The sequence below is a fragment of the Pteropus vampyrus genome, unplaced genomic scaffold (genome assembly GCF_000151845.1).
Source record: "Pteropus vampyrus isolate Shadow unplaced genomic scaffold, Pvam_2.0 Scaffold140, whole genome shotgun sequence".
Classification (NCBI taxonomy): Eukaryota; Metazoa; Chordata; class Mammalia; order Chiroptera; family Pteropodidae; genus Pteropus; species Pteropus vampyrus.
In genome coordinates, this window is record NW_011888921.1 from 3,941,586 (window position 1) to 3,967,550 (window position 25,965).

At 52.4% G+C, this 25,965-nt stretch overlaps 2 protein-coding genes and 1 non-coding gene across 8 annotated transcripts in view; 2 read left to right on the plus strand and 1 right to left on the minus strand.

Moving 5' to 3' along the window:
* The first annotated feature begins 7,385 nt into the window (after positions 1-7,385).
* On the plus strand, positions 7,386-15,051 carry SLC48A1 (solute carrier family 48 member 1). The gene is made up of 3 exons (XM_011368203.2): positions 7,386-7,630; positions 13,113-13,280; positions 13,900-15,051. The coding sequence occupies exons 1-3, from the start codon at positions 7,495-7,497 to the stop codon at positions 14,034-14,036; spliced, it is 441 nt and encodes a 146-aa protein (XP_011366505.1). The 5' UTR covers positions 7,386-7,494; the 3' UTR covers positions 14,037-15,051.
* The window catches only part of HDAC7 (histone deacetylase 7), a 43,605-nt gene continuing 25,622 nt past the window's right edge, over positions 7,983-25,965 (minus strand). For 5 of the 6 annotated variants that reach the window (XM_011368207.2, XM_011368205.2, XM_011368206.2 and 2 more), the window contains 12 exons: positions 25,732-25,852; positions 25,422-25,471; positions 24,045-24,152; positions 23,001-23,056; positions 22,752-22,839; positions 21,554-21,673; positions 21,227-21,324; positions 19,927-20,045; positions 19,114-19,247; positions 18,718-18,802; positions 17,347-17,485; positions 16,054-17,177 (listed from right to left, as the gene is read on the minus strand). In XM_011368207.2, the coding sequence (XP_011366509.1) occupies positions 17,132-17,177; positions 17,347-17,485; positions 18,718-18,802; positions 19,114-19,247; positions 19,927-20,045; positions 21,227-21,324; positions 21,554-21,673; positions 22,752-22,839; positions 23,001-23,056; positions 24,045-24,152; positions 25,422-25,471; positions 25,732-25,852 (1,164 nt within the window). In that variant the 3' untranslated portion in view covers positions 16,054-17,131. Of the gene's footprint in view, positions 8,009-16,053; positions 17,178-17,346; positions 17,486-18,717; positions 18,803-19,113; positions 19,248-19,926; positions 20,046-21,226; positions 21,325-21,553; positions 21,674-22,751; positions 22,840-23,000; positions 23,057-24,044; positions 24,153-25,421; positions 25,472-25,731; positions 25,853-25,965 lie in introns of those variants that run through there. The other variant, XR_002782319.1, reaches the window with a different exon arrangement.
* On the plus strand, positions 12,579-12,697 carry LOC111744766. Its single transcript, XR_002782339.1, has one exon. It is a non-coding gene; the product is annotated as a 5S ribosomal RNA (ribosomal RNA).

The following is a 25,965-nucleotide window of genomic DNA, read 5'->3' on the forward strand; positions in this document are numbered from 1 at the left end:
GCCGTACAGCAAGGAGAGGCTGGGAGAGCCGGAGAGAAGTCAGGGGCAGCCTGGAGCTGTGCTAAAGGGAGGGGAACAGCCCTGCCTCCCAGGCCATTTGGATGTTACATGAATTTGCAGAAATTAGTAGCGATTTCTCCCTCCAGCTGCTGCTTCTCAAGATGTGGTTGAGTGGGAGTGGATGTGTGTGTTCCAAATACCAGGAGACACTGCATCTGACCTTGCATTCTAAAATGACAACTCCAGTCCAGTTGTGGCCACTTTCCCTCAGGCTCAGAGCATCTCTCCTTTTCCCTCACTCTCGCACCCCTGTCTCATCTTCCAGTCTGCACTTGCCTTATCCCAACTACACCACTCCCCAGCCTCCCCTAGGCTGACCACCCACGCTACCTCCTCCCCCTTCCCTCTTCCCAACATTCCTGGCCTTCTCAAACCCGAGTCTCAAACACTTCCATCTTCCAACCCATCTTGAGCCATGGTTTTTGTTCCAGACTCAAACTCTGTGCCCCCTCTGCCCTCATGTTTCAGAGACTTGGCAGGGCAGCTGCAGGGGCCCAAGGGAGGGACCTTAGTAGAGCCTTAACTCCTGCTCATAGATGCCTGGTTCTGCCTGGATCCAGAGCACTTGCTGAGGAGCGGGCAAGAATGTGGGTAATCAGGCCAGCAGCAGCCCAGGGAGAGAAGCCCAGTGCAGACCCCCATCCTGTCCTCAAATCCCACTCAGGAAGTGCTGGGGCCACAAAGGAAGCTGAACATCCAGAGATTTGGGGGCACCAGACCCACTGCCCATTTCTTCCCTCCAGAGAGGACACACTGAAAGCCCAGGGGAGGCTGTAAAGATGGGGTCCAGAGCAGGAAGCAGAGAGAAAAGGGGTCCAGGGAGGGAAATGGAAAAAGAAAGAGAAGTCTGCAGTTCTGACCTAGAGAGAGCAGGAGGAAGCCAAAGTCACTCCCTCTCCTCTTGCTGTCAGTCTTTCCCTGCCTGATGGAGAGGCTGGGATGTCCTTCCAGCTCTTGGCTGCCCCTCCTAGCAGAGGCCTTGAGAAGCCTGAATCCCAATTTAATCTTCCCTGAGGCTTCACTTCTCCCCCAGTCCCAAGCTCCTCAGGCCTTAGCTGAAGATGCCTGCTGGACTCCTGGCAGCCAGATAAAGCAGTGGCGACCCCAGCCTTGTTCTTCTCCGATAGAGCCCCAGCCTGTGCCAGGGTTCTCCCCTACTTCCCTGCCAAACATCTGGCACTCACAACTGAAATTAAATCATTGCCTAATTATTATTAGCGATCCCTCCTTTAAAAAAATATAAGTTTCCAGAGAGCAGGAGTTGGCTTTACTTTGCTCAAGGCTGCATAGCTTGCACAGTCAGGGCTTTGGACACAGAAGGCCCGCAAGAGAGATCCCTTGAGTTAAATAAATAGGTAAACAAAACACCTCCTTCATGGCTCTCCCAGATCTGTCTTTTTTCCTGGTACATTTCCACCCAGTTTTTGACCAGTCTCTGTTTCTCACACTGTCTCAGTCCATCTTCTTCCTCCTCCAGGAAGCACCTCAGATGTGGCCACTTGAACTTCTCTGGGGTGCTATTCTTGGGTCCCATGCTCTGGACTGAGCACAGATGACAGCCTTATTTCTAGTCCCTGTACTTCACTTAGTGCACTTGCAGCTGGACTAAAGGAGGATCCACGTGTATTGATTAAGACTCTGTGGTGAGTTTCTCATTCAATAAACCTAATCCCCAAGTTCAAATCTAAAAGGGAAATGTGTACTAATCCCTGTGCCAGACTTTGTCCTTTAGGAAGAGTTAATATTCTCCTCTCCTGCTCTCAGCCTTAGTACTTTCTCCTTTCCCACCGTACCAGGTGCAAGGCCATGTAGAGGTTAACTGCAGGCTTTACTCCCTCCCCCTCCCCCCACCCAACCCAACAACAAAGGCAAAGTGAAAGGAAAAAGAGAGTTGGAGTTGGTACCTTGATTGAGGTGTTCAGGTCAGGAGATGGAGGTCACCAGAGGACACTAAGAGAGGTGCGCAGGCCTGGGCCCCTCCATGCTGCCCTCTCAAATGCTACTGCAGGTGTGATACTGCTCACACATTTCCCCTCTCCCCACCTTGCTGCCTCTTGCCCTGCCTCAGATGCTCGTTAAGTTCTTGAGCTCTGAAACCTGTTGCTTCCGCTCCGTATCTTCTCACTCAGCATCCTGCCCTCTGCGTGGACCTCTCAGTTGTCAGTGGGCAGGCAGAGGAAGTGGGTCTCAGCAAGTAGCCAAACTCTAAACAGTTTCACTCTAGCCCTGAGAAGTGAAGATATCCCCTTTTAGGGGCAGAAGGCAGCCACAGCCCTGGGGAGCAGCACTGAGGGTCCAAGGTGACCCCTGGATCTGAGCCCTCAACTTGAAATGCCTTCCTGCAGCCTGGGCAGCTGCAATGCTCATGATGGGGCCAGATTTTCCCTGCAGTGAACCACCTGTTCCTTCTCTCTAGAACAGTCCTTTCTGATCTGTGGTCTGTAAAAGCCTGACCTCAGGAGGAAGTTGAAGCTGCAGGAGCGGGGGCCAGTTTATGTGGGGGCAGGCGTTTCACCTCTGTGTCAGGCATAGCCTAGGGCTGCCTTAACCAGAGTCCTCAACCTTGAACTCCACAAGGGTTGGGAGTGGGCAAGGGGATCTCATAAGGTCAGGGGAGAATCTTGTGGAACTCAAAATCTAAATTCATGCACCGATTTTAGCCCTCTTTGCAAAGGTGGGTCTCAAGACACAAGGTTGGGGAAGGCTGCCCCCTAGAGCCATGATCAAAGAATTCTTCATGGACAGCCAGCCAGTTTTTCCTTTATTCATTGTACAAGAATTTATCGAGTTCCTACCTACGCATCTAGCATTAGACTAGGTACTGGGAATGCAGAAGAATCAAAACAGGAAATAGGGTAGCTAACCGTCACGGTTTTCCCTAGACTGAGGGGTTTCCTGGGATACGAGACTTTTAGTGGTAAACTTAGGACAGCTCTAGACAAACCAAGAGAAGTTGGTCCCTAACAGATAAAGCCCCTGCCCTGATAGAGGTTATATTCCGATGGAGTATCAGGGGCATGGGCAGAAAGAAGAAACAAATACATAAGATAATATCACATAGTATAAGCACTGTGGGAAGTAAAACAGGTGAGGGATTGTAATTTAGATAAGGAGAACAGGATTGCCTCTCTGAGGAGGTAATGTTTAAGCTGAGATTAGAGTGATGAGGGATCAATCTTAAGAATACTCAGAGAAGAGCTTTCCAAGCACAAAGTACAAAGACTCCAAGGCAGGCACAAACTGGGCACATCTGAGAGACAGAAAGAAGGCCAGTGTGCCAGAAGTGAAATGAGCCGGGCTGAGACTAGTTGGAGTTGGCGAGGCCCTGATTGGTTCACCCTAAGAGCTGTGGGAAGGTGTTGGAGAGATTGAAGCAAAGGAGTACCATGTTCTGGTTGTTATTTTTAAAGATCATGGCAGCTGCTAGGTAGAGAATGGACTGGAGGGGAAAGAATGAGCAGAGGAAGATCAGTTAGGAGGCTGCTGCAAGGGGCAATGGAGGTGATGATGATGATTGGACTAGGATGGTAGCAGGGGAATGGAAAGAAAGAACAGGGCAGACCCAATTGTACTTGCTAATGAATTGGATGTAGAAGATGAAGGAAAGGGAGGACTCAGTAATGACAGTTTGGGGCTGGATCCATAGTAAACAAGGACATGTGTGGGGACTAAGGAGCAGGGAGGAGGAAGCCCTGACAAGTCCAATGAATTCAACAACTGAAATATAGCTCAGTGGGGGTAATCCTGATGTAGCATTATGGGAGGAGATATATGTCTGGAATGTGCCTGCTTTGGGTGAGTAATGAAGAAGTGTCTTTGGAGGCAAGGTCTCTGCAGATGGGGGTTAGGAGTCTGACTTGAGAGGGATTGATAGTTCAGACAGGGTAGTCATATAAGATATGTTTACATGACCTGAAATAGAACGAGGGATGATGTATTAGGGCAATAAGTTTATCCGTAACAAACAACCCTGAAATCTCAGTGGCTTAGCACAACAAAAATGTATTTCTCACTCATGTTACAGTCCAGTGAGGGTCTGGCGGGTGGTGGGAGTGGTTCTGCTCCATTCATTAATTCAAGGGTCCCAGGCTCTTTCCACCATTTGATGCTTCTGTCTTCAACATGTGGCCTTTAAGATCATCAGAGAATGGGGAGAGGGAATAGAGGATGCATGAGATATTTTTATGGATCCAACCTGGAAATGACACATATTGCTTCTGCTTTGATTCTATTGCTCAGAACTTGATCCCATGGCACCATTTTATCTGCAAGGAAGCTTGAAAGTGTTCAGTGTTCAAATTTAGCAGGTCATGTGCCAGAAGGAGAGCAGCTAGTGGTGAGTGTTAGCAGTCTCTGTTGCAGGCAGGGAGTGTGGCAGGGAGTGTGGCCGTCTGTCTCGAGGGGTAGGGTGGGTAGTGGTGTCTATCTTGGATTGAGATGGGAGTGAGCTTTCTGAAAGTACCTTGGAAAGGAAGTTGATATGGGAAGAAGTGTATGTATGGTGCACACCTGTGTGCTTTGTAGCTCCATAATCTTTTTATTCTTTCCCATTTTCATGGCCTTTCTCCAGATAAGACCTTAATGAACCCACATCTCACCACTGCAATAGCCTTGTGAATGCTTTCTCTTCTATAATTTTCTTTCTCATCACATATAAACTGGATATCACAGCCTAACTAATTTTCCCAAGACATGGCTTTTGTCATACTACTCTTGTTCAATAAAAACAATAACAACTATTTCAACAACAGCAATAAAAAAATTCGTCGAATTACTGTGTTGAGTGCTTTAACTGCAGAATCTCAATATACCGTAACCATTATAACAAGCCTGTGAGGTATCGTCATCGTTCTCATTATATAGATGGAGCAACAGGGGTCCTGAGAGTTGCCTGTGCTAAGACAGTAGCCACTAGCCATGTTTGGTTATTTAAATTAAAATTCAAAACAATCAAAACTTCAGCTAGCCACATATCAAATACTCAATAGCTACATGGGACTAGTAGCTACCATTTTGGAGAGAGCAGATATAGAAAATTTTCTTCTTGGCAGAGGGTTCTGTTGACTTAGGGGAACCTGCCCAGGGTCACAGAGTAAATGGACACTCTGTCTTCATGTAAGCTTCTTCAACAGCTCCTTATTCCTTCCACAATTAAGAAAAAGTTTCAGCCTGCTCTTAACATTTTTGTACAACCTGGGCTCAAGCTACCGTTACATAATTATTTACATAATTATTTCCTCATTAGTTTCTTGCATAAGCTCATGCTCCAGCATAACAAGCTCCCTACTCTCCAATATTCCTAATATGTCCACTCATAATATTTTTGCTCTTCTTCTTTCTGTCTTCCCAGCTAATTAATTTTTATCTGACCTTTGTGTCCTCGGCCTGAACAACCTTTCAGACTCCCCTCATTTTCTCTTGCCATGGCAGCAGTTATGCTGTGCTAATCATACTCGTGGACATTTATGTGCCAGGCACTCTTCTAAGCACTGAGTCCTCATCACAACACCTGAAGTAGATATCACTGCTGCCCCCACTTTACAGGTGGGGTAACTAAAGCACAGGGAGGTAAGGGCCTTGTCCCAGTGATTTCTCTGCTTTCTAGTCTTTTCATAGGCACTTCACCCTCATACTATTACCCTGGCCACATTTCTAGAACATAGAACGGTTACTTCCTTCCCTTCTTGGGTTCCACAAGGAGGGAGGGGGACAAATTTCTTAGCAGAGCACACAAGGTCCTTTATATTCAGAACGTGTCTAAACTCAAAACCCACCACTGTACCCACAGACTACAAACTACTTATAGTTTCCCGACCTTCCATGTTATTTCTTCTCTCTGGGTTATACACATGCTCTTCCCGCTGCCTGGAGTGTTATTCCAGACAGCCAGCTCTGAAGCCATTTAAGGCAGTATGCTCTGGACCATGGGGCTCACTCCCTCCTCTGAACATACAGCTCTAACTCTCTCCATCAGCAGCTCCAAGAACAGGGCTGGGTGCTGAGCTCAACACATTAAAATCACTTCTCATTAAAAAATACACTCCCAAGATTCAAGGAGTGGATTCTGGGGTCTTTTTCGGTAGGGTAGACAGAATAATGGCTCCCCCAAGATACCCATGTCCTAATTTCCCAGAACTTGTGAATATGTTACTTTACACATCAAAAGATATTTTGCTGATGTGATTAAAGATCTTGAGATGGGGAAATTATTTTGGATTATCCAGGTTCTTAATGGCCAGGATCTTTATAAGGGAAAAGAGGGAGGCAGCAGAGTCAACAAGAAAGGAGATGTGACAACAGAAGCAGATGTCAGAGTAATGTGATTGTTAGCTTTGCAGATGAAGGAAGAAGGCCCTGAGTCAAGGAATGTGAGTGGCTCTAGAAGCTGGAAAAGGCAAGGAAACAAATTTTCCCCTTGAGCCCCCAGAAGGAGAGCAGACTTGCCATCCCTTTCATTCCAGCCCAGCAAGACCCATTTTTGGACTCCTAACCTACAGAACTGTAAGATCATAAATGTGTGTGGTTTTAAGCCATTCAATTCATGGTAATTTGTTATAGCGGCCAAAGGAAATGAATACAAGGGATGCTGGCAGCTTATTCTGTACAGGTATGTAATGGAGCTTCCCCAACTAGATTTGAAGTGTTTGAGGGCTCCGTTTTCCCTCCCAGCTCTCGGGAGGAAGCTGGGTCTACAGTGGGGAGCTTAATGCACTCCTGCTATAGATTCCAGTCTCTCTAGAATTGTCTGATTCTGAGGAGGAAGGTGATGTTTGGTAGGGATTTGGGGGGTGTGGGGATGAGGGTTGTGGAGATGAAAGGATATGGGTGGTGTCATTGAGGGTCAGAGGTTTGAGGTTAGAAAGTGATGGTGGCAGTTCTCAAACGTCACTGTGATGCATCTTCTGAGATACATATAAAGAAAGTTTTGGGAGGGAAAGTGGCTGTTAGGGGTATGGTGGACGGAATCATATTCACTGTGTACTTTTATATTTCTTAATTTTTATATTTTAATTTTAACGAGAAATTTAAATTTTAAATTTTAAACGAGAATGCGCTTCCTATTCAGAAATTAAATTTTAAAAGCTGTCGCCGCAGCTGGCTTGTATAAACGTGAATTGCCGAGCCCCGCCAAGGCCCAAATATCCTGATACGGTAGGTCTGAGGATGAACCCGGGACCTGCCTTCATAACAAATATTTCCCTGCGAGTCAGAAGGCTCAAGGACCTCACTGTGCCCAGCTCTGGACGCGCGGTCTGCGGCTCCGGGAGCGGGCGGCCTCCGGCCGGGGAGGGCGCTGTGCCGGCTGTGCTGGGGGCGGGCCGGGGCGGAGCGCAGGGCGGCCGGCGGCTCCCGGCTTCGGCTCCAGCTCCGGCTCTGGGCCCTGCACCTGTGACACTCGGTGGCGCTTGCCCTCCCACCCGGCGCCCGCAGCCCATGGCTCCATCTCGCCTGCAGCTCGGCCTCCGCGCCGCCTACTCCGGCCTCAGTTCAGTGGCTGGCTTCTCCATCTTCCTCGTCTGGACGGTGGTCTACAGCCAGCCTGGGACAGCGGCTATGGGGGGACTCGCAGGTACCCCGGGGCGTGGAGGGGCGCTGGGGCCCGGCTTCAGGCGTGAGCGGGGAGTCGCTGTCAGTTGCTCCGGAGGCTCCTTGCGGGCGGCCTTTCCCCAGGGAGCGGGTGGGGTGTTTATCCAAAAACACCCGTGGCAGCGCAGGCCCCGTGCAGCCCAGGCATTATCTGGGTGCCACCGGGACCCGATACCCGCCGAGCCCAGGCGCGACCCCTGCTGCCCAAGTGTGCCGCGCGGCCGCCGCTGAGCCGGTTAGCTGGAGGCCCCTTCGCCCGGCTGCCCGGTGACAGCGTCCTGCCTGCGCGCCTGCTTCTCTTGCCACCTCCTTCACACGGCTGTCACAAGTCTAGGCGTGAAGACTCCCAAACACACACAACCTGCTTTTGGGGATGGGTGAGGGCAGAGAAAGGGTAAGTGGAAAGGACGCCTGGGGTTCCTAGGGAAGCCCACCTGCCTCCTTCCAGTGTGGACCCCACCCCAGCAGAGTCCTCTGCGGAGATCTGGAAGACCGTGCTGGGGATCAGATAGAAACTGAATATTTTCTTTCAGGCACTTTGATGCCTCTTTGCCACCCTTGTTCTATGGCTCCTCCACCAAGGTCTGCTAAACCCTGCTGGTCGCCCTTTCTGTGCCTCGAGGAGGGAAGGGGGAAGCACGTATTAGAGTCAGAACGTCAGTGCACCGGTGGGGGCCCTGTGCTCACCGGTGCTCTGCTCACAGTGCACCATTCGGGCATGCCATTAACCTCTCTGTGTTGTAGAATTGGTGTGAAGATGAAACATATTATTTCTACTTGCTTTTTAAAAAATGCTTTCTATGTGCCAGGCACTGTGTTATGCAATCTCATTTAATCCTCACATTAGTCCTGTGAAGTAGGCATTATTATTGTGCCCATGTTACAGATAAGGCTTAAACTGAGGCTTGGAGTAAATAAATAGCTGGCCCCAGGTTACACAGCTACATGAAATAATATGTGTGGAAAAAGAACTTTTGGGGAAAAAACATATAAAGATAATGCTTTTACATATGATGATCTTATTCCATTACTAAAATCCTCTGCCCAAAGAGCCCTAAATGGACTAATGAAAAAAACTAGAGTTACTTATTGCTCTGTGAGCTTACCGAGTGCCATCCCTGGGTAGAGAAGGAATGAGAGGTGGGGATTCTGCCTTATAAGAGGGGCGTACATAGCCACAGTCTAAGCAATGCAAAGCGGAATGCTGGGGATCACCAAGGAAGGGCGGTGGGCGCACTGGCTGAGCTGCTCTCATGCCTGCCTGCCTGCCCGCCCTACCACCTGTGGGTTCCTGTCCTCCCTGAGGGCAGCCAGGTCATTTCTGCACAGTTATCTACAGTCCTCTGGCTCCTTCTTCCCTACACCCCCACCATCTATCCTGTTTCTCCTGGTTCTCTCCTTACAGTTTTTTCTTGTTTCTTGTCAGCGCTGCTGCTTTCCACTCAGGAAGGTGTTATCTTCAGGTCAGGCCCTGTGGTTGTGCTGATAAGACCTTAGTTGAGGGGCTGGTTGGGGGTGAGGAGGAGGGAGGGCCATCCCTGGGATCAGAGCCGAGTGTGTTAGAGCCTGGCCTGGCGGAGTGAGCCCTAGCTAGCTGTGGGAACTTGGGCCCATCAATGCCTCCTGGGCCCGAGTTTCATCATCTATGAGGAGTGGGAGGAGACGCCATGTAGGAGATGATCTCTGAGATGCCCCCCTTCAGGTCCGAAATGTTGCAATTTTGTGTCTTTTCTTGTTTCTCACAGCTGCTTTTTGGAAGGCCAGGAATAGGCTTATGCTCCAGGGACTCCTAGGGTTTCCCTCTGACCCAAACTCTGCCCTCTCTCCCTCCCCACAGGCTTCCCTCTGAGGCAGGCCAGCTGTGGAGCTGTCTGCAGGGAGAGGCACTAGGGCAGCGACCAGCTGGAGCAGGAGTCCTGGTGCCTCCCTGACAGTCTGGCCTTTGACAACCAGGAGGAGGCCATGGAAGAGCCAAAGCTGCCTGGTGGTCGTAGTGGTCTGGTGGCTTGGTGGTGTGGCGCAGCGGAGGGCTTGCCAGGCTAGGGCCATGCACGTGCTCTCTCCACCCTGAATGGGTTCTGAGAGAGTCTGTAGTCAGTCAGCCTTCTTCCTCTTTTGGGGTCGAAGCATCAGCGGATTTACTGACTTGTGAGCACCCCACTTCTGACTTTGCATTTTCCAGCTCAGAAACTGCCGAGTCACCAGAGGGCAGCCCCAGTGTGCTTCCCCTGTGTACCAGGCAGGGACCCATGGCTGTGCTGGTTTCTGGGGCAGCATCAGCCGAGAGCCCCTGGGTCCAATGTGAAGAGCGTTCATGGGTGGAGACCCATACTCTCCCATCCTGATGGTGTCTGGGAAGAAGAGGCTTGAAGGAAAGACAATTGCAGAAGAAATAGTTTCGCTCTGGGAACCCTGGGGAAACACATAAACTTTTGCTCTATGTCTAACAGACAAGGAAAAAGAGAAAGCATAGAAAAATTGCCCTAGGAGTCTAAACAGCTCTGCTCTTCTAAACAGCAGGAGCTGTGAGCCAGAGGAGCACTAGGCTCTGGGCCTTGCTTTTCCCCAGGGCAGGTGTACAAGAACATAGCAGGATCCAGGTCCAGGGTCCCACTTATTTACATTTCCCTCTTGGCTCCCTTGGGCTCCTCTTGTCACCTCACTTCCAACCCAGCCACTGGGAATACTTGCGTGACCAATTTTGTGCCTTCCTTGCCCTTGATCTGTCAGCTCTGAGCTCCAAGTGGAACAGGGGTCCTGCTCCTTGAAGCAGGTGGGATAGAGTGAGGAGCGAGGTCTGGCGTGGACAGGCAGCCAAGTGAGCCTGGGGACCTGTTCATTCTGTCTTGAATTGTGCAGATCAGGTTTCCTGGAGCCCAGAGGGAAGGGAGCAGGGGCTGAGGTACAATTGCCTCCTGCCTGCAGTGTGGGAAGGGACCGGTGGGAGTTCCTGCTCCTTCACTGACCACCTTGGATGGAGTTGGTGAGGGAGGTCCCTCTTCCGCGGAAAGTAGTGGGAGCCAGGGTGGGTGAGAATGGGCCTGCTTCCAGACTTGACTTGTGTTTATCTGGAGGTGAGGCCTGTGTGCAGGGGAAGTGAGAGGGGAAGGTTGTGCCTACCCATTAACGAAGAACTAAGACCTGGAACACCCAAATGGCCATCTTTCTTTTCCTCCTGCTCAGCCCTTTTTGGTATATGGGTGTATGTGGGGATGGGTGTTTTGTGGTCACCACTGGAATATGGCCAGTGGACTAAGAGACGGTGTTTCCTTAGGCCCCCATTTCAGCATTTTTCTAACCTAGAAATTGCTGAGTCACAGAGGAATTGCTTGACCTCCTTATTTTTCTCCTGAGCTGGCTTCCAGAATCTTTGAGTGGTACAGGATCTTAGAGCTCATCTCCTCTAGCCCCTTCATGGCATAGTGAGAAGATAGAGAGCAAGTAGGACTGTTCCAGACAGGTGCCCATCTGACTCTTCCTTGAATATGCTCAGTGACAATAAACTCCCTTCCTAGGGCCTGTTAAGAAACCAAACAGCTGCCCCAAATGAACACTTAGGAGGCATGTGAGACGACTGGGAAAGACTCTGGGAAGGGTGGCTGGCACACAATTTAAATCACATAAGATATAAGCTAAAGCTGTGGGATTGCTATTCTGTCCACCTCCGGCCTGCTTCCACTTCCTGCCTGTGCCAGCACTGAGAAATGCTTGTCCTGGCTCACCCTGATCTCAGGGGTAGAGGGACCCACTTTACAGGCCCCAAACCCTGAGGGAGGTTGGGAGTTGGCAGGGCCAGAGCTGGGAGAATGGGGGTGAAACAGTGGGAGGGGAAGCTGCAGGGATTGGCAGGGCTGTGTCCTCACTAGGGTGGAACACTGGAGTCGCCAAGTTTCCAGGCTGGCAGGACCTTTGGGTTCACCCATTTTTAGATGTAAAACACCAAGGCTCTGAGAGATCACGGGTGGCACAGCAGTGCCAGGCCTCAGGCTTCTTGGCTTGCAGTCTCATAGTTTCTGTCCCTTGCCAGGCTGCCCGAATTGTGACAGCTTGTGAGCTGGTAACCAGAGCATAGCTCAGTGATGACGCCTCCCTCTGCCTTCTGTTTTTCTTAACTTTAAAAAAAAAAAAAAAAATGAAATATTTCCAGCATATGAAAAAAGATGATTTAACAAACTCCTTACATTTACCACCCAGCCCAAGAAATAAAATATCATAGATTCAGTCAAAGTGCTCTCCCACCCCCACTTCCTTATCAACTTCCCTTTCTTTTCTTTCTTGCCACAGATAACCACTTTCCCCAAACAGATGCCCATCCTTCCTGTGCATGTGTGCACAGGTCTCTAGACTCCCAGGATCCCCAGCCTGTGTAGCCTACACCTGCCAGGTCTGCAGCTGTCTCTGCCTCTTTCTTCATTCCTCCCTTGCGGGGACCCTGCCGCCCTGCTCCGGACACTTGCCAATGAGATCGATATTTGTTCCACTCTTTGGGCTGCGAGGCAGGCACGGCCTGGCACAGAGGAAACTCATTGTATTGGCTGAGTGGCAGCTGGCATTGTAGGGGAAGTGCCCAGACAGGCCCAGTGGGCGGGCTCAGGAAAGGCTGCAGATTGGAGGGAGTGACATGGACTCTGGCCATGAACAAGAAAGTCTTGAAACTTTAAGGTTGTGGCCCCTGCAGGCCAGGTGGAGGAGGAGCAACAGGGTGGAAGGCCGGCTTTTCACATCTGTGGCCCTCAGGGTAGGTAGTGGGAAGTCCTTGGAAAGCAGGCTGGATTGCAGCAGTCCTCAAACTTTTTGATTTCGGGACCCTTTTACATTCTTGAAAAGTTGTGAAACCCCAAGGAAATTTATGTGGGTTATATCTGTTGATATGTACCGTATTAGAAATTAACACTGAGAATATTTTAAAGTAATATTAAAAATAACATTGAGTCTATGGCCATGCCACCCTGAACGTGCCCAATCCCGTCTGATCTCAGAAGCTAAGCAGGGTTGGGCCTGGTTAGTACTTGGATGGGAGACCGCCTAGGAAGACCAGGTACTGTAGGCATTAAAAAAATAAATAAATAAATAACATTGAGTTAAGTAACAATTTTGTGTGTAAGAAATAGTCATGTTTTCCAAAATTTAAAAAAAAAAAAATTAGGGAGAAGAATGATGTGGTTTTAAATTTTGCCAATCTCTTTGAATCTGTGACTTAACAGAAGGCAGCTAGATTCCCTTATCTGCTTTTGCATTCAGTTCCTCGAGATAGCATAGGCCTTGCAACCTCCAGAAAACGCCACTCTACAGTCATGAGGAAATGAGAATGAAAAGGCCAACATTATCTTAGTATTATTATGCAACTGTGTCTGGCCAGTCGAACCTAAAAGGCCCTGGGAGTTGCCAGGGTCACTGGCTAAAGGCAGGGTGAGGAGGAGAGGGGAACTGCAGCGTCTGTCCGGCTGACCCAGTCTGTCTTGCAGGTGTGCTGGCGCTGTGGGTCCTGGTGACACACGTGATGTACATGCAGGATTACTGGAGGACCTGGCTAAAGGGGTTGCGTGGCTTCTTCTTCGTGGGTGTCTTCTTTTCAACTGTCTCCATCGCCACCTTCTGCACCTTCCTCGTGCTGGCCATCACCAGACACCAGAGTGAGGGCTGGTCTGGGAGGAGAGGGCGTGGGAGGGCCAGTGGGGGGCTCTGGAGTAGACCTGGGATCCTGGTCCTGGTTCCACAGCTTACATCCAAGGGACTGGGCAGATCACTTAAACTCTTCTACCTGGGGTTTCTCACTGTTAAAGTAGGGAGAATAAGAGTACCCACTCCTTGGGTTGGAAGGGTTCAATGAGCGCGTGGGAAGGAAGTGTTGAGCACAGTGCACGCTGCTGGTTAGCACCCAGGAGGGTTAGTTCATTGTAGTACCATGTAGTGAGATCAGAGTGCCCTCTGGTGGCTGCAACCAGCAAGGAGCCAAAGGCCCTTGTCCCTGCCCCTAGGAGGTATGATGTTAAAGCTGGTTGGAAGTGGCCTAGGATCAAAATCACAAAAACAGAGTAGATGATACAGACCTATGATTGGCCAGCCCTGACCTTCCTTCATCCCCACTGCCTCCTCCCTGCAGACCCTGACTATCACACTTAATCTCTCTGTAGGATTAGTTCAGCCACTGTTGGAGGTGGTGGGGAGGGGTGGCCAATGGGCTTGTGGCACAGTGGCTGTGGCAGAGGGCAAAGCCCTCTTGAGTCACTGTTGGGCTCCTCTCCCCTGCAGGCCTCACAGACCCCAACAGCTACTACCTGTCCTGCGTCTGGAGCTTCATTGCCTTCAAGTGGGCCTTCCTGCTCAGCCTCTACGCTCACCGCTACCGGGCTGACTTTGCTGACCTCAGCATCCTCAGCGATTTCTGACCCAGGGGTTGAAGTCTCTGTACCCTGGGGTCCTCAGGACCTGGACTCAGTCTCTTGAGACATCTGGTGGGCCTGCACCACACCCTAGGGACCCCAGAACTATGGCAGAAAATACACAGCAGAAGGACCTTAGTCTCCGGGAAAGCTGACCCATTCCCTCTGGAGAGAGCTGGATGCGGTGGGAAGGGGTCCTGCCATGCTGCTCCTCAACAACCTGGTTGGAGGGCAGCTTTTCAAATGGATCTATTTCCTTAGCACTCAGTGAGGAATCTTTGTAAGCAGGGCCAGACAGCAGGTGGTTTGGTCCATTGTCCCAAGGACTCTCCCTCAGGCCGGGGTGGGAACCTGGAGAGGTCGGGTCAAGTAAGGGGTCTCTAGTAGAAACCTCTCAGCTCCTAACTCTGGCACCCCATCCTGTTGTTCCCCTAAGGGGAGTGGGGACTTGAGTGGAGAGTTTGGTGTCCCTGTTCTACCCAGAGCTGGTCTCCCACGAGTGTGCCAGAGCCGGTCATCTTCCCACCTGAAATGGTCCCTCTTACATGTACCATACTCCCCAGAGCAGGACTCTCCAAACCAGGCCATGCTAAGGGTCATGAGGAAGGTGCTCTTGTCTCCTGAAGGGCTTCGGGGGAGGGGGCAGCATGGAAGGGCCCCACACCTGTGCCCACACACCCCCAGTTCTGCATTTCCACTCTCCTCACACCTGCCCATCCCACCCAGATCACCCAGACAACCCCCACCATGATACCCCCACTTCTGCCCCTTATCACTACCCTTCATCTAGAGCTTGTATCTTTTAAAATTTCCCTTCTGAAGGATAAAATCTGCTCTCTGCCCATACACTGGCCCAAGGGCTCGCCTGACTCTGAAGGGGCTACTGGTACATGTATCTTTTTATGTTAGGTTGCCATTTTGCATGGTCTACCCCTTTCCCACCTGTGTCCAGCCCCTCATCTCTTTGCCTTATCTGTGTCACTGTCACTTTAACAGAAATACAGCGGCCATTTTATCAGACTGCCTCTGGTTGTTTCTTGGGGGGTGACTGGGAGCAGTGAGCCGGAAGGCTGGTAGTGCTGGGTTCCCAGTTGTCTCATTAAACCATTTCCTCAGCTCACATTGTGCCCTAGTGGGCAGGGGAGGTCGTTGTCCCCTTGGCATGGGCGAACCCACTGCTTAGCTTTCCTCCTCTGCTCTCAGCACACTTCTGGCCAGGGTGAGGATACCCATGGGCACAGTCTCAGCTGCCTCTATGGGATTTAGTATGCATCACCTAAGAGGCCAGGACGGATAGGAAGGGGACAAACCTGCTTCCCTTCTCCCATACTGTGAGGGATTGGGGCCAGGTCTGAGGTAATGAGGCTGCTATTCCTGCTGGCTAGAGAAGCCGGGCCCACTCAGAACCATAAAGAGAGGCACTGGCAGCCCTGGCACCATACACTCTGCTTATACTGGGTGAGCCTGTCAGGGCCTGTCGCCTCACCCATTCTCTTTCCTAGGTTCAGAATATGCTTAACTCACAGTGCATTCATTAGAGCAGAAACCATAAACTGTGTTTCTGGAGGCTTTAACTGATAAACAGGCCCCAGGAAGTGATGATTTACCTGAGCTCCCAGCTGGGACTGGAACTCAGGTGGGTCTGATTCACAACTCTTTGGAGATGCCTTCGTGAGCCAGGTCTGAGTGTCTATATAACCCACTACTCCCACTATGTCTATGGACTCAGCCCACTGCTGCTACCTCTTTATTATCCCAGGTGGGGCAGGCAGGGGCAGCTAGGGCGTGTTCAGAATGGATCCTTCCTGCAGGGCAGCTGCCATGGAAAGGCACGGAGCTGGAGTAGGGCAGCCCCTCAGCCCCACCCAGTCCCTTCCCCTCCACATCAAACCAGACACAGTGTGCTGCGCAGCTATGTGCCCACCACATACCCTTCATCCCCAGGAGGCCCTTTCACATACACCTTTAAAGCAAATAAAACATTTATTGTTCAGATTTTTTTCCCATTTTTTTTCTTTTTCTTTCCTTTTTTACAAAAACATGCATACATACACAGGGTATGGTGGTCCTAGGGAAGACACACACACACACACACACACACACTCACTGTCTCTCTCTCACACACATTCACACACACTCAAAATACTTTCCTTCTTGGCCCCAGGCCTGGACCCCAAAAACCAGGGCAGTCTCCCCTCCCCCATGTCTTGCATCCACTCTCCCACCGCCTTTTCCCTCAACCAAGCTAGACCTATGTGGAGCAGGAGTCAGAACTTACGTAGGGGAGACCCCAGAAAAAGAAGGCTCCTGGAGTGGGGTAGTGACCAAGATATACCTGGGGGTCACACTGTGCTTCTCAGGGGAGATGAAGGTTTGGCACCATTAGATCAGGAAGCACAGAACTCCAAGAGCACCCATCTGCTCCACCAGAGCAGAGATGGTCGACATAGGGTGGCCTCTGGCAAAGGCAGGGGCCCCATGGAAGGCCTACTGATGACTGCTCTTGAGGGAGCTTTGTCTTACTGCCCCAGTGGTGGTGGTGGTGGGGGAGGGGAGCTTCCAGAGTCATCTGAGTAAGCAAGCAAGAGGAGGAACTCCCACTGTACTTACGGGTATATGACCCCTTGGCTCTTCCTATCTACTCCCCTGCTCCAGACCTCGGAGCCTAGGAAGGGCCACACTGGCTAAGGCCAAGTTCACATTTCTGTGTGGAGCCTGGGGCTGTGTGCAAAGTCCAGGGTCTACAGAGCCAAGAATAGTGGTTATGGATGGGCCCAACTGAGCCAGTCCTCCTCTGTGCAGTCCTGAGGAATTGGGGGCCCAGCAGGGGCCTGGACCCCACAGGGGCAGACTGTTCTTGGGAGAGCCCTACTGGGGTCTGGCCAGCTTCCCAGCCTGCCCCCTCAGGGTCCTCTTTGGTCCCTATCCTAGATCCAGGGGCCTTCCCAGCCTCCTTGGGTTGACTATCAAGGGGCTATTCTCTGGCCCCAACCACCTGCCCAGAGGCTCTCTGAAGACTCTGGGAACAGGTGTTGTTGTCAAACGTGAGAAGAGAACCAGGTCCGAAGGGCAGGATGGGCGAGTAGATTCATTCTGAAGCCTTAGAGATTCATAGGTTCTTCTTCCTCCACCAGCTGCTCCGAGGGCCTGGGGGAGGACAAGCATGGGGTTACTGGAGGGCATGTGGCTCCAGGAAGGGCCTCATCCCAGCTTCCCAGGAAGCCTGAGAAGGCTGAGTGGCTGTGCTGGGATCTGGGATCCTCAAGCTAGGAGGGCCCGAGGGGTGGAGAGGCTGCAGGCAGGGATCTGGCATCACCTCTCTTCAGCCAGGATGCCCACGGAGAGGGATGCCAGTGCGGTCACTGCCTCCACTTCTTCTGCGTCGGCCCCTGGCACCCTGGGCACCCAGGGCTCCGGACAGGAGGCCAGGCGTTGCATGCAGGCCCAATATTTACCTGGGACAAGAAGCTGAGTCAGAAAGGGTTGGGGAAAACAAGCCCCTCTCCCCTGCCATACCACACATACGAAGCTGATACTGAGACCAAATACCTCAGGCCAAGGGCCCAAGAGTACTGTGTGTGTCCTTGGTGTAGGGTCGGCTCTCACCTGCCTCTACCCTCAATACAATGCCTTCCCTGGCTTTACCCCCGCAACCATGAAAGGGTGAGCAGAGCAGATTCAGCATGGCTATGAGGTGGCCTAGTAGGTGCCCAAGCCATTATCCTACCCTTGGGCTGAGAGACTACCTCCAACCCCTTCCCATAGGTGTGGAATTCCTAAGGACACCAGTAGGGCCCACTTTTCTGAAGATGGGATCCATATCAGAGTGACCTCAGATCCCAAGCCCTGGCCTCCTGGAACACAGGGTCCCACTCACGTCAGCGCCCAGCAATGCTCAGCCCAGCACACAGGACAGGAGCGAGAGGGAGGAGGGAAGGACACAGCACCAGGAAAGCTGCCCATCACTAGGGTTGCTATGGGTGGCTATCGGCAAGCCACCTACCCACCTTGGGCAACCACTGCCTCACCTAGATCATGGACATGACCACCCTGCCTGCTGCTGCCAACAGCCTGTCAAGTCCTGGGAATACACCCAGAGCCCAGCCCAACACGAGGGCTCCATACAAAGCACCAGCAGCATCTTCATGTTATATATGATTCCCTACTGAGCCTAGATGTGAGGAAATCTATTTTATTCATTTTTGTATCCCTAGCATAGATCACGGGCCTTTACAAGTGCTCCATAGATGCTGAGTTGAAGTTGAAAATTTAAAGTGCTTTCTCAACGTGGTGTTAGATTCTAAGACCTAGCCCCCAGAGTGAAAAGAGCTCCCCAGACCCCTGTGGCTGGGACTGAGGGTCAAGGTGGGAACTGCACTTTCAGCAAACAAGGCCCAAGTGTCACTGTTAACCTGGTCCTGGCCCAGGGCTGTGACTGGAGACAGGAGGCCAGTCCAGCCTTGAGGTGACAAGTGTCTGGTGGTCCTTGTTGGGTCCACCTGGAGGGCTCCAAGGATATCCACTCCTCGGGGTGCCATCCCACCATTCCAGCTGGGGTAACTATAAGAAGCCTACTCTTAACCAGCCCCAGAATCCCCGGCCTGGCTGGTGGTAGAAGCTTGGGGACATGAGACCCCTTGGATTCTCCCAAGTCTGGGGTCAGCGGGTGTCCTCTCTCCACACTCACTGTGCACCCGGATCACAGAGTCCAGAGAACGGATGGCGTTGAGGTTGGGTTTCTGCTTCCAGCCTTCTTCTGAGAGGGGGTCCACCTGTAGAAGAAAATACCACATCAGCCACCAGTCTCGGTACCCACAGCCCAGCTCTCTCCCACCCCAAGGGCCCTGGCTTTCGGGGCACAAATAGGCATATGCTCCTGGCTCTGCCTAGGGTAGGCAGTGCTGGCTCTTGACCTGACCTGGGGAAGCGGCATCCACTCCATCTCCTTCATTCCAGGCCTAGCCAACCCCGCCTTATCTGAGCCCTCGGGAAGGCACCCCATCTGCCTGGCTCTTTGGAGCAGTCCTGGGAGGGCCGGGCTCCTTGCCCCATGGGGGTGTGGATAGGGGGGTGGGCAGCTCACCTTGTTGCCCAGAAGAGCAGCCACACAGGCCTCAGAGGCGTCACAGATGGCTGTGAGGTCATGGCCGCCCTCCAAGGCCAGCACCACTGCACCTCCTGCCAAGCTCATCAGCTGCTGTGTCATGTACCCAAAACCTACATGGTCAGAGGGGAAGTGTGGGAGGGGTGGGGGTGGAGGAGCGGTGGGCCCTTTCTATCTATTATTTTTCTGCTTGCTTCTTCCCTTATAATGATGCAGACACATGGCTCTCTACTTTCCTAAGTGCTTTCTCATGGAATCCCACGAAAAACCAATTGTTATGCCTCACTAAAGGCTCAGAGAGGTTAAAGGACTTGCGCAAGGGCCCACAGTGGAAATGGGAGCACCGACTTCAGCCAGCATCTTTTTCACTGAGCCACACCATCTTCTTTCTGCCCTCTAGGTCCTGTAGGCCAGTAGGCCAAGTGGGGCCCCTCTGTTCTGAGAACACTGTTCCTCTCCATCTTCCTTTAGGAGAAGCTGCCAGCCCAGCCTGGGAATGACGCAATTGGGGTGGTGAGAGTCCTATGGCTGAGCTTCCTGTCTGTCAGACATTAAGTCCTCACAGTGTGACTTAGTGAACAGACTTGGTCATGAGAAGGGGCCCTAAGCTGTACTAGGCTAGGAGAAACCAGGGAATTCTAAGGTCAGCTGCCATACCCCAGTCCTCACACTCATGGCCCTGGACCAGCCATTGCTGGTCCTTGACTTGGCCAGTCCTCCCCTCCCAGCCTAGCCTTCACTCCCTACACCACAACGCGCCCCCGCCACCACCCAGGGCTGGCCCCTTCTTACATCTGGCAGAAACATGGTAGCCACCTAGTGGGGCCGGGTGACCCTCGGCAGCATCAAACCCAGCTGACACCAGGACCAGGTCCGGAGAGAACTCTCGGGCGATGGGCATCACAACTATCCTGTGAGGGTGCGAGGAGAAGGGGGGCTTACCACACTGTGCAGGTCTGTGGGGTCAGAGGCCAAGGGGCCCTGTCCACCAACTTCACTGTGGGGCACCGTGTTCTTAGGCCTCCAAGACAACCAATCTCCCAGCAGGATTAGTGGATCCTTCTGATTTCTTTGACCTTGGCTGGCCACCCATATCCGTGGCATAGCCTAAATAAAGACTCAGCCACTCAGTGCTCTTAACTGGCACAAGGCAGGAAGGAGCCAAGGATGGGACATCAGAAGGAATGAAAAGGATACTGTGTGTGTGTGTGTGTGTGTGCGTGTGTGTGTGTGTGCGCGCGCACGCACGCACGTGCAGAGTGCAGAAGGCAGAACCCCAGAAAAGGGGCAAGTTACTAAGGGGCAAGTCACCTAAGGGTGACTAGACTCTGAGGTCTTCGGCCACCCAGATCCATTCTTTTCTCCTCAGGCCTTGCTGTCCCCCGCTGCCCCCACATGCCACCCTGCATCCCTGACCACTTCTGGGGTCCATTATGACATCTTCCAAGGCCCCAGGCTCTGGGCACACAGATACCGAGAACCTCAGCCCAGGCCTCCTAGAGAATTAGCTCCCATGGAGAGTATCTCCAGAAAAGTATTTGGAGAACTACTTTCAGGATTCCTTTTCCCAAATGGAGTACAGGGACCCCAGAGTGAAACATATAAGGGCTCCTGAACAGAGCCCAAAGCTGCTGTTCTAACGATGTTTTTCTCAAGCAACTTCCCCAAAGTGGACATCACCTGTTTTCCCTCTTTCTCCACCATTTATCTTTCTCACCTCCTGCACAAAATCCACCTCCTCCAGGCAGATTTCTTTGACTGAAGGTAGCAGCTCCACTCACTCTACCCTGCCCATCTCTCACCACTCCTTTCAACACTGGCTCTTGGTAATGTATGGCTTTATAAAGCACCCTTTGACTTTTTCATTCTGTTTCCTGTCTTCTCATCAGGAGTGGGGGCTACCAGAGGCCAGTGAAGCAGTGCATTTTCTTTCATTTGTCTTGGTTCCAGGGCTGGCTTATAATTTCTACTAATTGGATGAGGACAGGCTGACAAGTCAACTGATCGCCTCCAACTTGGTGCTATTAGGAAAAGGGGCAGGAGAGGATGGTCTTGCTAGGTGGAGCCTCCTCTGGGCCCCCAGAGCACTTACCTAAAGGCAGCCAGGTACTCAGGGTCCCCCATTGGGGGGTCTAGGCCACCAGCCCAGGCCACATTGACGTTGAAGCCTTCACCGCTGCCAGCTCCCACCTGGAAAACAGGATGCAAGAGAGACATGAAAAGAGCAGAGTCTCAGGAGGGGAACCCCAGGATGTTAGTACTGCAAGATCGGCTTTTCCACCCTCTTCACTTCCAGATGGAGAAACAGAGAGGCTAAATAATCTACCCAGGATCACACAGCTAGTTGTGACAAAGGCAGAGTAAGGGCCATGAGGGAGAGTCAACGGGATTGGAAGGGGTGGACCCAACATGTGGTTACCTCATCCACAGCCCCACTGCCCGGAAAGAAGTTGCCATCGTCATGGCGATGCAGGGAAATGTAGAGTACACTGGGGTCCTGGTAGAAGGTCTGCTGGGTTCCATTGCCATGGTGAACATCCTGTATGGGGAGATGGGCAGTGGATTAGGGAAAGTCTGAAAGAAAGGACATGGAAGCTGGAACAGGCTGGAAGGGTTTGAGGCCAGCGACCATAGAGGATCAGGACTCTAGACTGGGGGTGAGGAAACTGAGGTCCCTAGAGCTAAACTGTGGAATGGATCCATGGGTCCTCTCTGAACCTCAGTCTCTCCATGTATTCTGGATGGGGGTGGCTGAAATATGAGACCCTGAAGGGGAGGAGGCATGGCAAGGGCAGGCCCGCCAGTGAGAGAGTATGTGGGGGTAGATTAGTGGCAGGAGGAAGAGTCCAGGATCACACGTCAGGAACCCTCACTGCTGTGTCTAGCCCACGGTCATGGAGTGATGCAGGTGATCAGAGACCAAGCTCAGTTACAGAGGGGCAGGTACAGGGGGCCCGGTGCCATCCGTCCTAGAAAGAGCTGTGGCCCTGCGATTGGTAACTTGCAGGACCAGGCATGGGTGCAAGTGTGGAGAGTTCCTCCACTGTCCTCAGCTTCTGCATAGGAATGTCCCATTCACAGAGGTCAATGCAGAGTGGGATAGCTTAGTAGTTAAGATGCGTGTACTCTAGAGCTAACCACCTGGCTTCAAATTCCTGTCTCAGGATGTACTTGGTGTGTGGCTGTGTGTAAGTTACTTAACCTCTCTGTGTTCACTTTACTCATCTGAAAACCAGGTTATAGTCAGGATTAAATACGTCATATGAAATTAGTGGTATGTTGATGTTATCTGCTGTTACTGTCACTACTTGTAGGGGAAATGCAGAAATTAGATGTGCAGAAAGACGCCAACAGAGGCCAAAAGACAGCACTCAAATGGCTCCTCCCATTGTGGGAGTTTGTTGTGGCTGAACACCTTCCCATCCACCATCTTCTCTGGGCCCCCTCGACATCTCCCGTGACATGGGTGTTATCTTCACCCGCATTTTACACAGGGGTAAACCGAGGCTCAGGAGGCCAGTGCAGAACCAGGACATGACCCCACATCTTCTGATGCCAAGCTCAGGGCTCTTTCCACAAGGCTGTCAGGTCTGAAGGCACTAAGGACCAGGACCTACCCAGTCCACAATGAGGATCCTGCTGGCCTTGCCCTGTTGTTGTAGCTGCCGGCAGGCGATGGCCACTGAGTTGAAGAAGCAGAAGCCCCTGGGAAGAGAGAGAGGTCCTGCCAGCCCATTCCCTCCCATGTCTCCACCTCTCCAGCTTCCTCTCGCCACAGGATCATGGCCTGGCCCAACCCCAAAAAACCCAGGGGAAGTAGGAAATGTCTCCCGTCTCGCCCCACCCAGGCTTCTCCCAGGCCTTACATGGCTGTGGAATGGTCTGCATGATGTCCTGGGGGCCGAACCACAGCAAAACCATTCTGGAAACAGAAAGAATGCTTATCAGCCAAATGGCCAGCCCCCTGGTCCATGAACCTACCCCTAGTCCCAGGCTCCTCCCCAGAGAAGTAGCCCCGGGCAACAGCTGACTGTGTCCAGGATGGATCTGAAGTGCCCTGGCACTCGGTCCCCAGGCCAGCGGCCTCTGCTTTCAGGCTGGACATTAACACAGAACCCCGCTTCGCGGTATGTCCTGGCTGTTAGCACTTTGTAGTAACAATAACTACTGTTTGTTAGGCCAAAAGCACTGAGCCTGGCCCTGTGCTGAACGCTCTGTAAACACTGGATTTTACCCTCACAACATCTCTCTGAGGTAAATGTTATCTAATTCTCACAACATCTCCAAAAGATAAACATTATTATTATCTCTAGTTTACAGACAAGGAGAAATCTCAAGCTTAGGCAGGTTAAGCAACTTGTGCGAAGTTGCCTGGTTGTAAATGATGGAGCCAGGGTTTTAAACCCAGGGCTGTGCCCTTAGCTGTAAAACTCCACCAAGGGGATAAGACACCGAGGACACCTTGACCATCTTGAATTGAGCTCTTAAACAATGCAGGGGTGTGGACCTCAGGACAAGTCTCTGTAAGGTGCCCGGCCCAGAGTACCAATTCAGTCCATAAAACCTCAGCACTATGAAGAACCAATTTGCCAACGCACAGAGATCCAGAGACAGTCTGCCACTTGCCTATGGTCACACAGCGGCCTGTGTTAAATGATCCTGGATGATCACGACCTCGGGTATCTTACAGACCAAAGGCCCAGGGTCACAGTGGCTTGACTCCCCACCAAGTAATATGAGCCCAAGGTTCAAATTTCATTTTCGTTCCCAGAGCTCTCAATTTCCCTTCCAAAATCCTGTGGTCCTATCCTAGAGAAATGAGATGTCTAGGGCTCTGGACCTGGCCTTCCCTGCTGCCCCATCCTGCCGCCTTCTCTGCGGCTTGCCCACCTTCAACCCAGACCTCCTACCTTTAGCTCACGGGAAGCCACTTTGAAGGCCAGGTCGATGACACTGCCGGCAGCCCAGCGGGCTGCATTGGAAGAGTGCATCTCATTCCAGATAGTGTCAGTATCCACCTGTGGGGGCCAGAGTCAGGGCACGCATCATCCAAGGCTTCCCACAGGAGCCAGGGCCCATGGGTGGTACCCACCCCAGGGGCAGGACCCCAGGGGCAGGGAGCTGGACAGACAGTGCTGCCTCCCCAGTGCCCCACCACCCAAAGGCAAGGCCTCCTGTATCCCCCAGTCCCAGCATGATGTCTCCTTCCCAGCTTCGGTCCATATCACCAAGCCCATTATCTGGCCAGCACTCTGCCGGCGGCATCGCGCGTGCCTCCCCGGTCAGAGTAGGGGGCATGGCGTTACCTGGGTGGGACTTGGGGTTTGGGCCGGGAGGGGGTTTTAAGCCCCAGCTGGCTCTGCTCAGGCCCTGCGGGATGGTCGGAGCTCGAGGGGCCGTCTGCACCACTGTCTTCCACTCAGGGCCCCTAGCCCAGGCTGGGAGGCCCCCCAAACCCTGTCCCTGGGCCTCAAGGCTAGGGAGGGGCCGGGGGGCATGATGGGGAGATGGGGAGGGCGAGGCGGACCAAGAGAGGCGAGGAAGGCAGAGAGAGTCTCAAGAGGCTGGAGAGAGAGAGAGAGAGAGAGAGAAAGGGAGAGGAGGGAGGAGAAAACAGAAGCAACAACAGTTGGAAAAATCAGAAAGTGGCAAGAAATGGGAAGTTGTGAATAGGGCGCTGACTGGCTCCCAAACAGCATCCCAGCTACAGCTCCCATTTCCCTCCAGAACTAGGCCTCCGTCCCCTGCCTCCACACACCTGGCTGGAGAACCACTGCGGGGGCCTCTTTAGGCAAGGAGAGCACTGTTAAGGAGGCAGGAAGTCCCCCGAGTAGGGTGAAGAGAGAGGAAGGAAAGCTGGGGAGTGGGAGGGAAATGCCTGAGTCTCTAAGAATACTGGAGGCACCCCCGTACAGCCCCAATTCTGCCTGGAGACCTGTTCCACGAGGCCAAACAGCCTGGAGGCTGGCATGGAATGGCCAGTTCTGACCACTGGGGCTAATGAAGGGAGATGGTCTTGGCCCTGCTCTTTGAGCCTCACTCAACATTTACCAAACACCTTCTAAGTGTGAGGTACAAGGCTCCACACTCAGGAGACACTGGTAGGCCAAGGACACACCTCTCCACAAGGAGCTACTAGCCAGCAGGACATTATGGGAAAGCCCCTGGCCCGCCAGCTTTGGCAAAACCACGAGAACAAACAGATAGGGGCTGAGCCTGGGGAAACAGAAGGGAGGAGATCCCAGAACCCGTGGCAATGCCTACTCGAGACCCCTGGGCACACTTACCCCAACCTCACCACAGGACAGCAATACAAACATCCGCTGTGCCATGAGCCCTGTGGAGAGAGGCCAGTATATATGAACCGAATCCTCTCAGCCTCTGGCCTGGCCAGGAGCAGGGAGGCCCTGAAAAGAGAGCCAGGGCAGGTGTACAGGGCAAGGTAGGGATGGGCAGCAGAGGGACTAGGGGCGACATGGGGATGTACAGGATGCTGGAGAGACAAGCTGGGCAGAGCTGGGATGAGTGAGACAGGGGATAGGTAGGCTGGGTGAGCCAGGGGAGGTACGGGGACCCCAGATGCTACTGGGCCCCTACCTGCCAGCTTCCCATTGTCCAGTTTGAGGTTGCTGAGTGGGTTGGTGCCGTAGAGGAGCACGTGCCGCTCAGAGTGCACCGACTGCAGCTCCTCCAGGGAGGCCTTCCGGCCCCGGAGACACTAAGGAAGGACCCACAGAGCTCCTGAGCCCTGCTCACGCCCTTCCCTACCATTACCACCACCCCGCCTGCCCCCTCATCTCATGCTGGCTCCAGCGCCTCCACCTTCCCTTC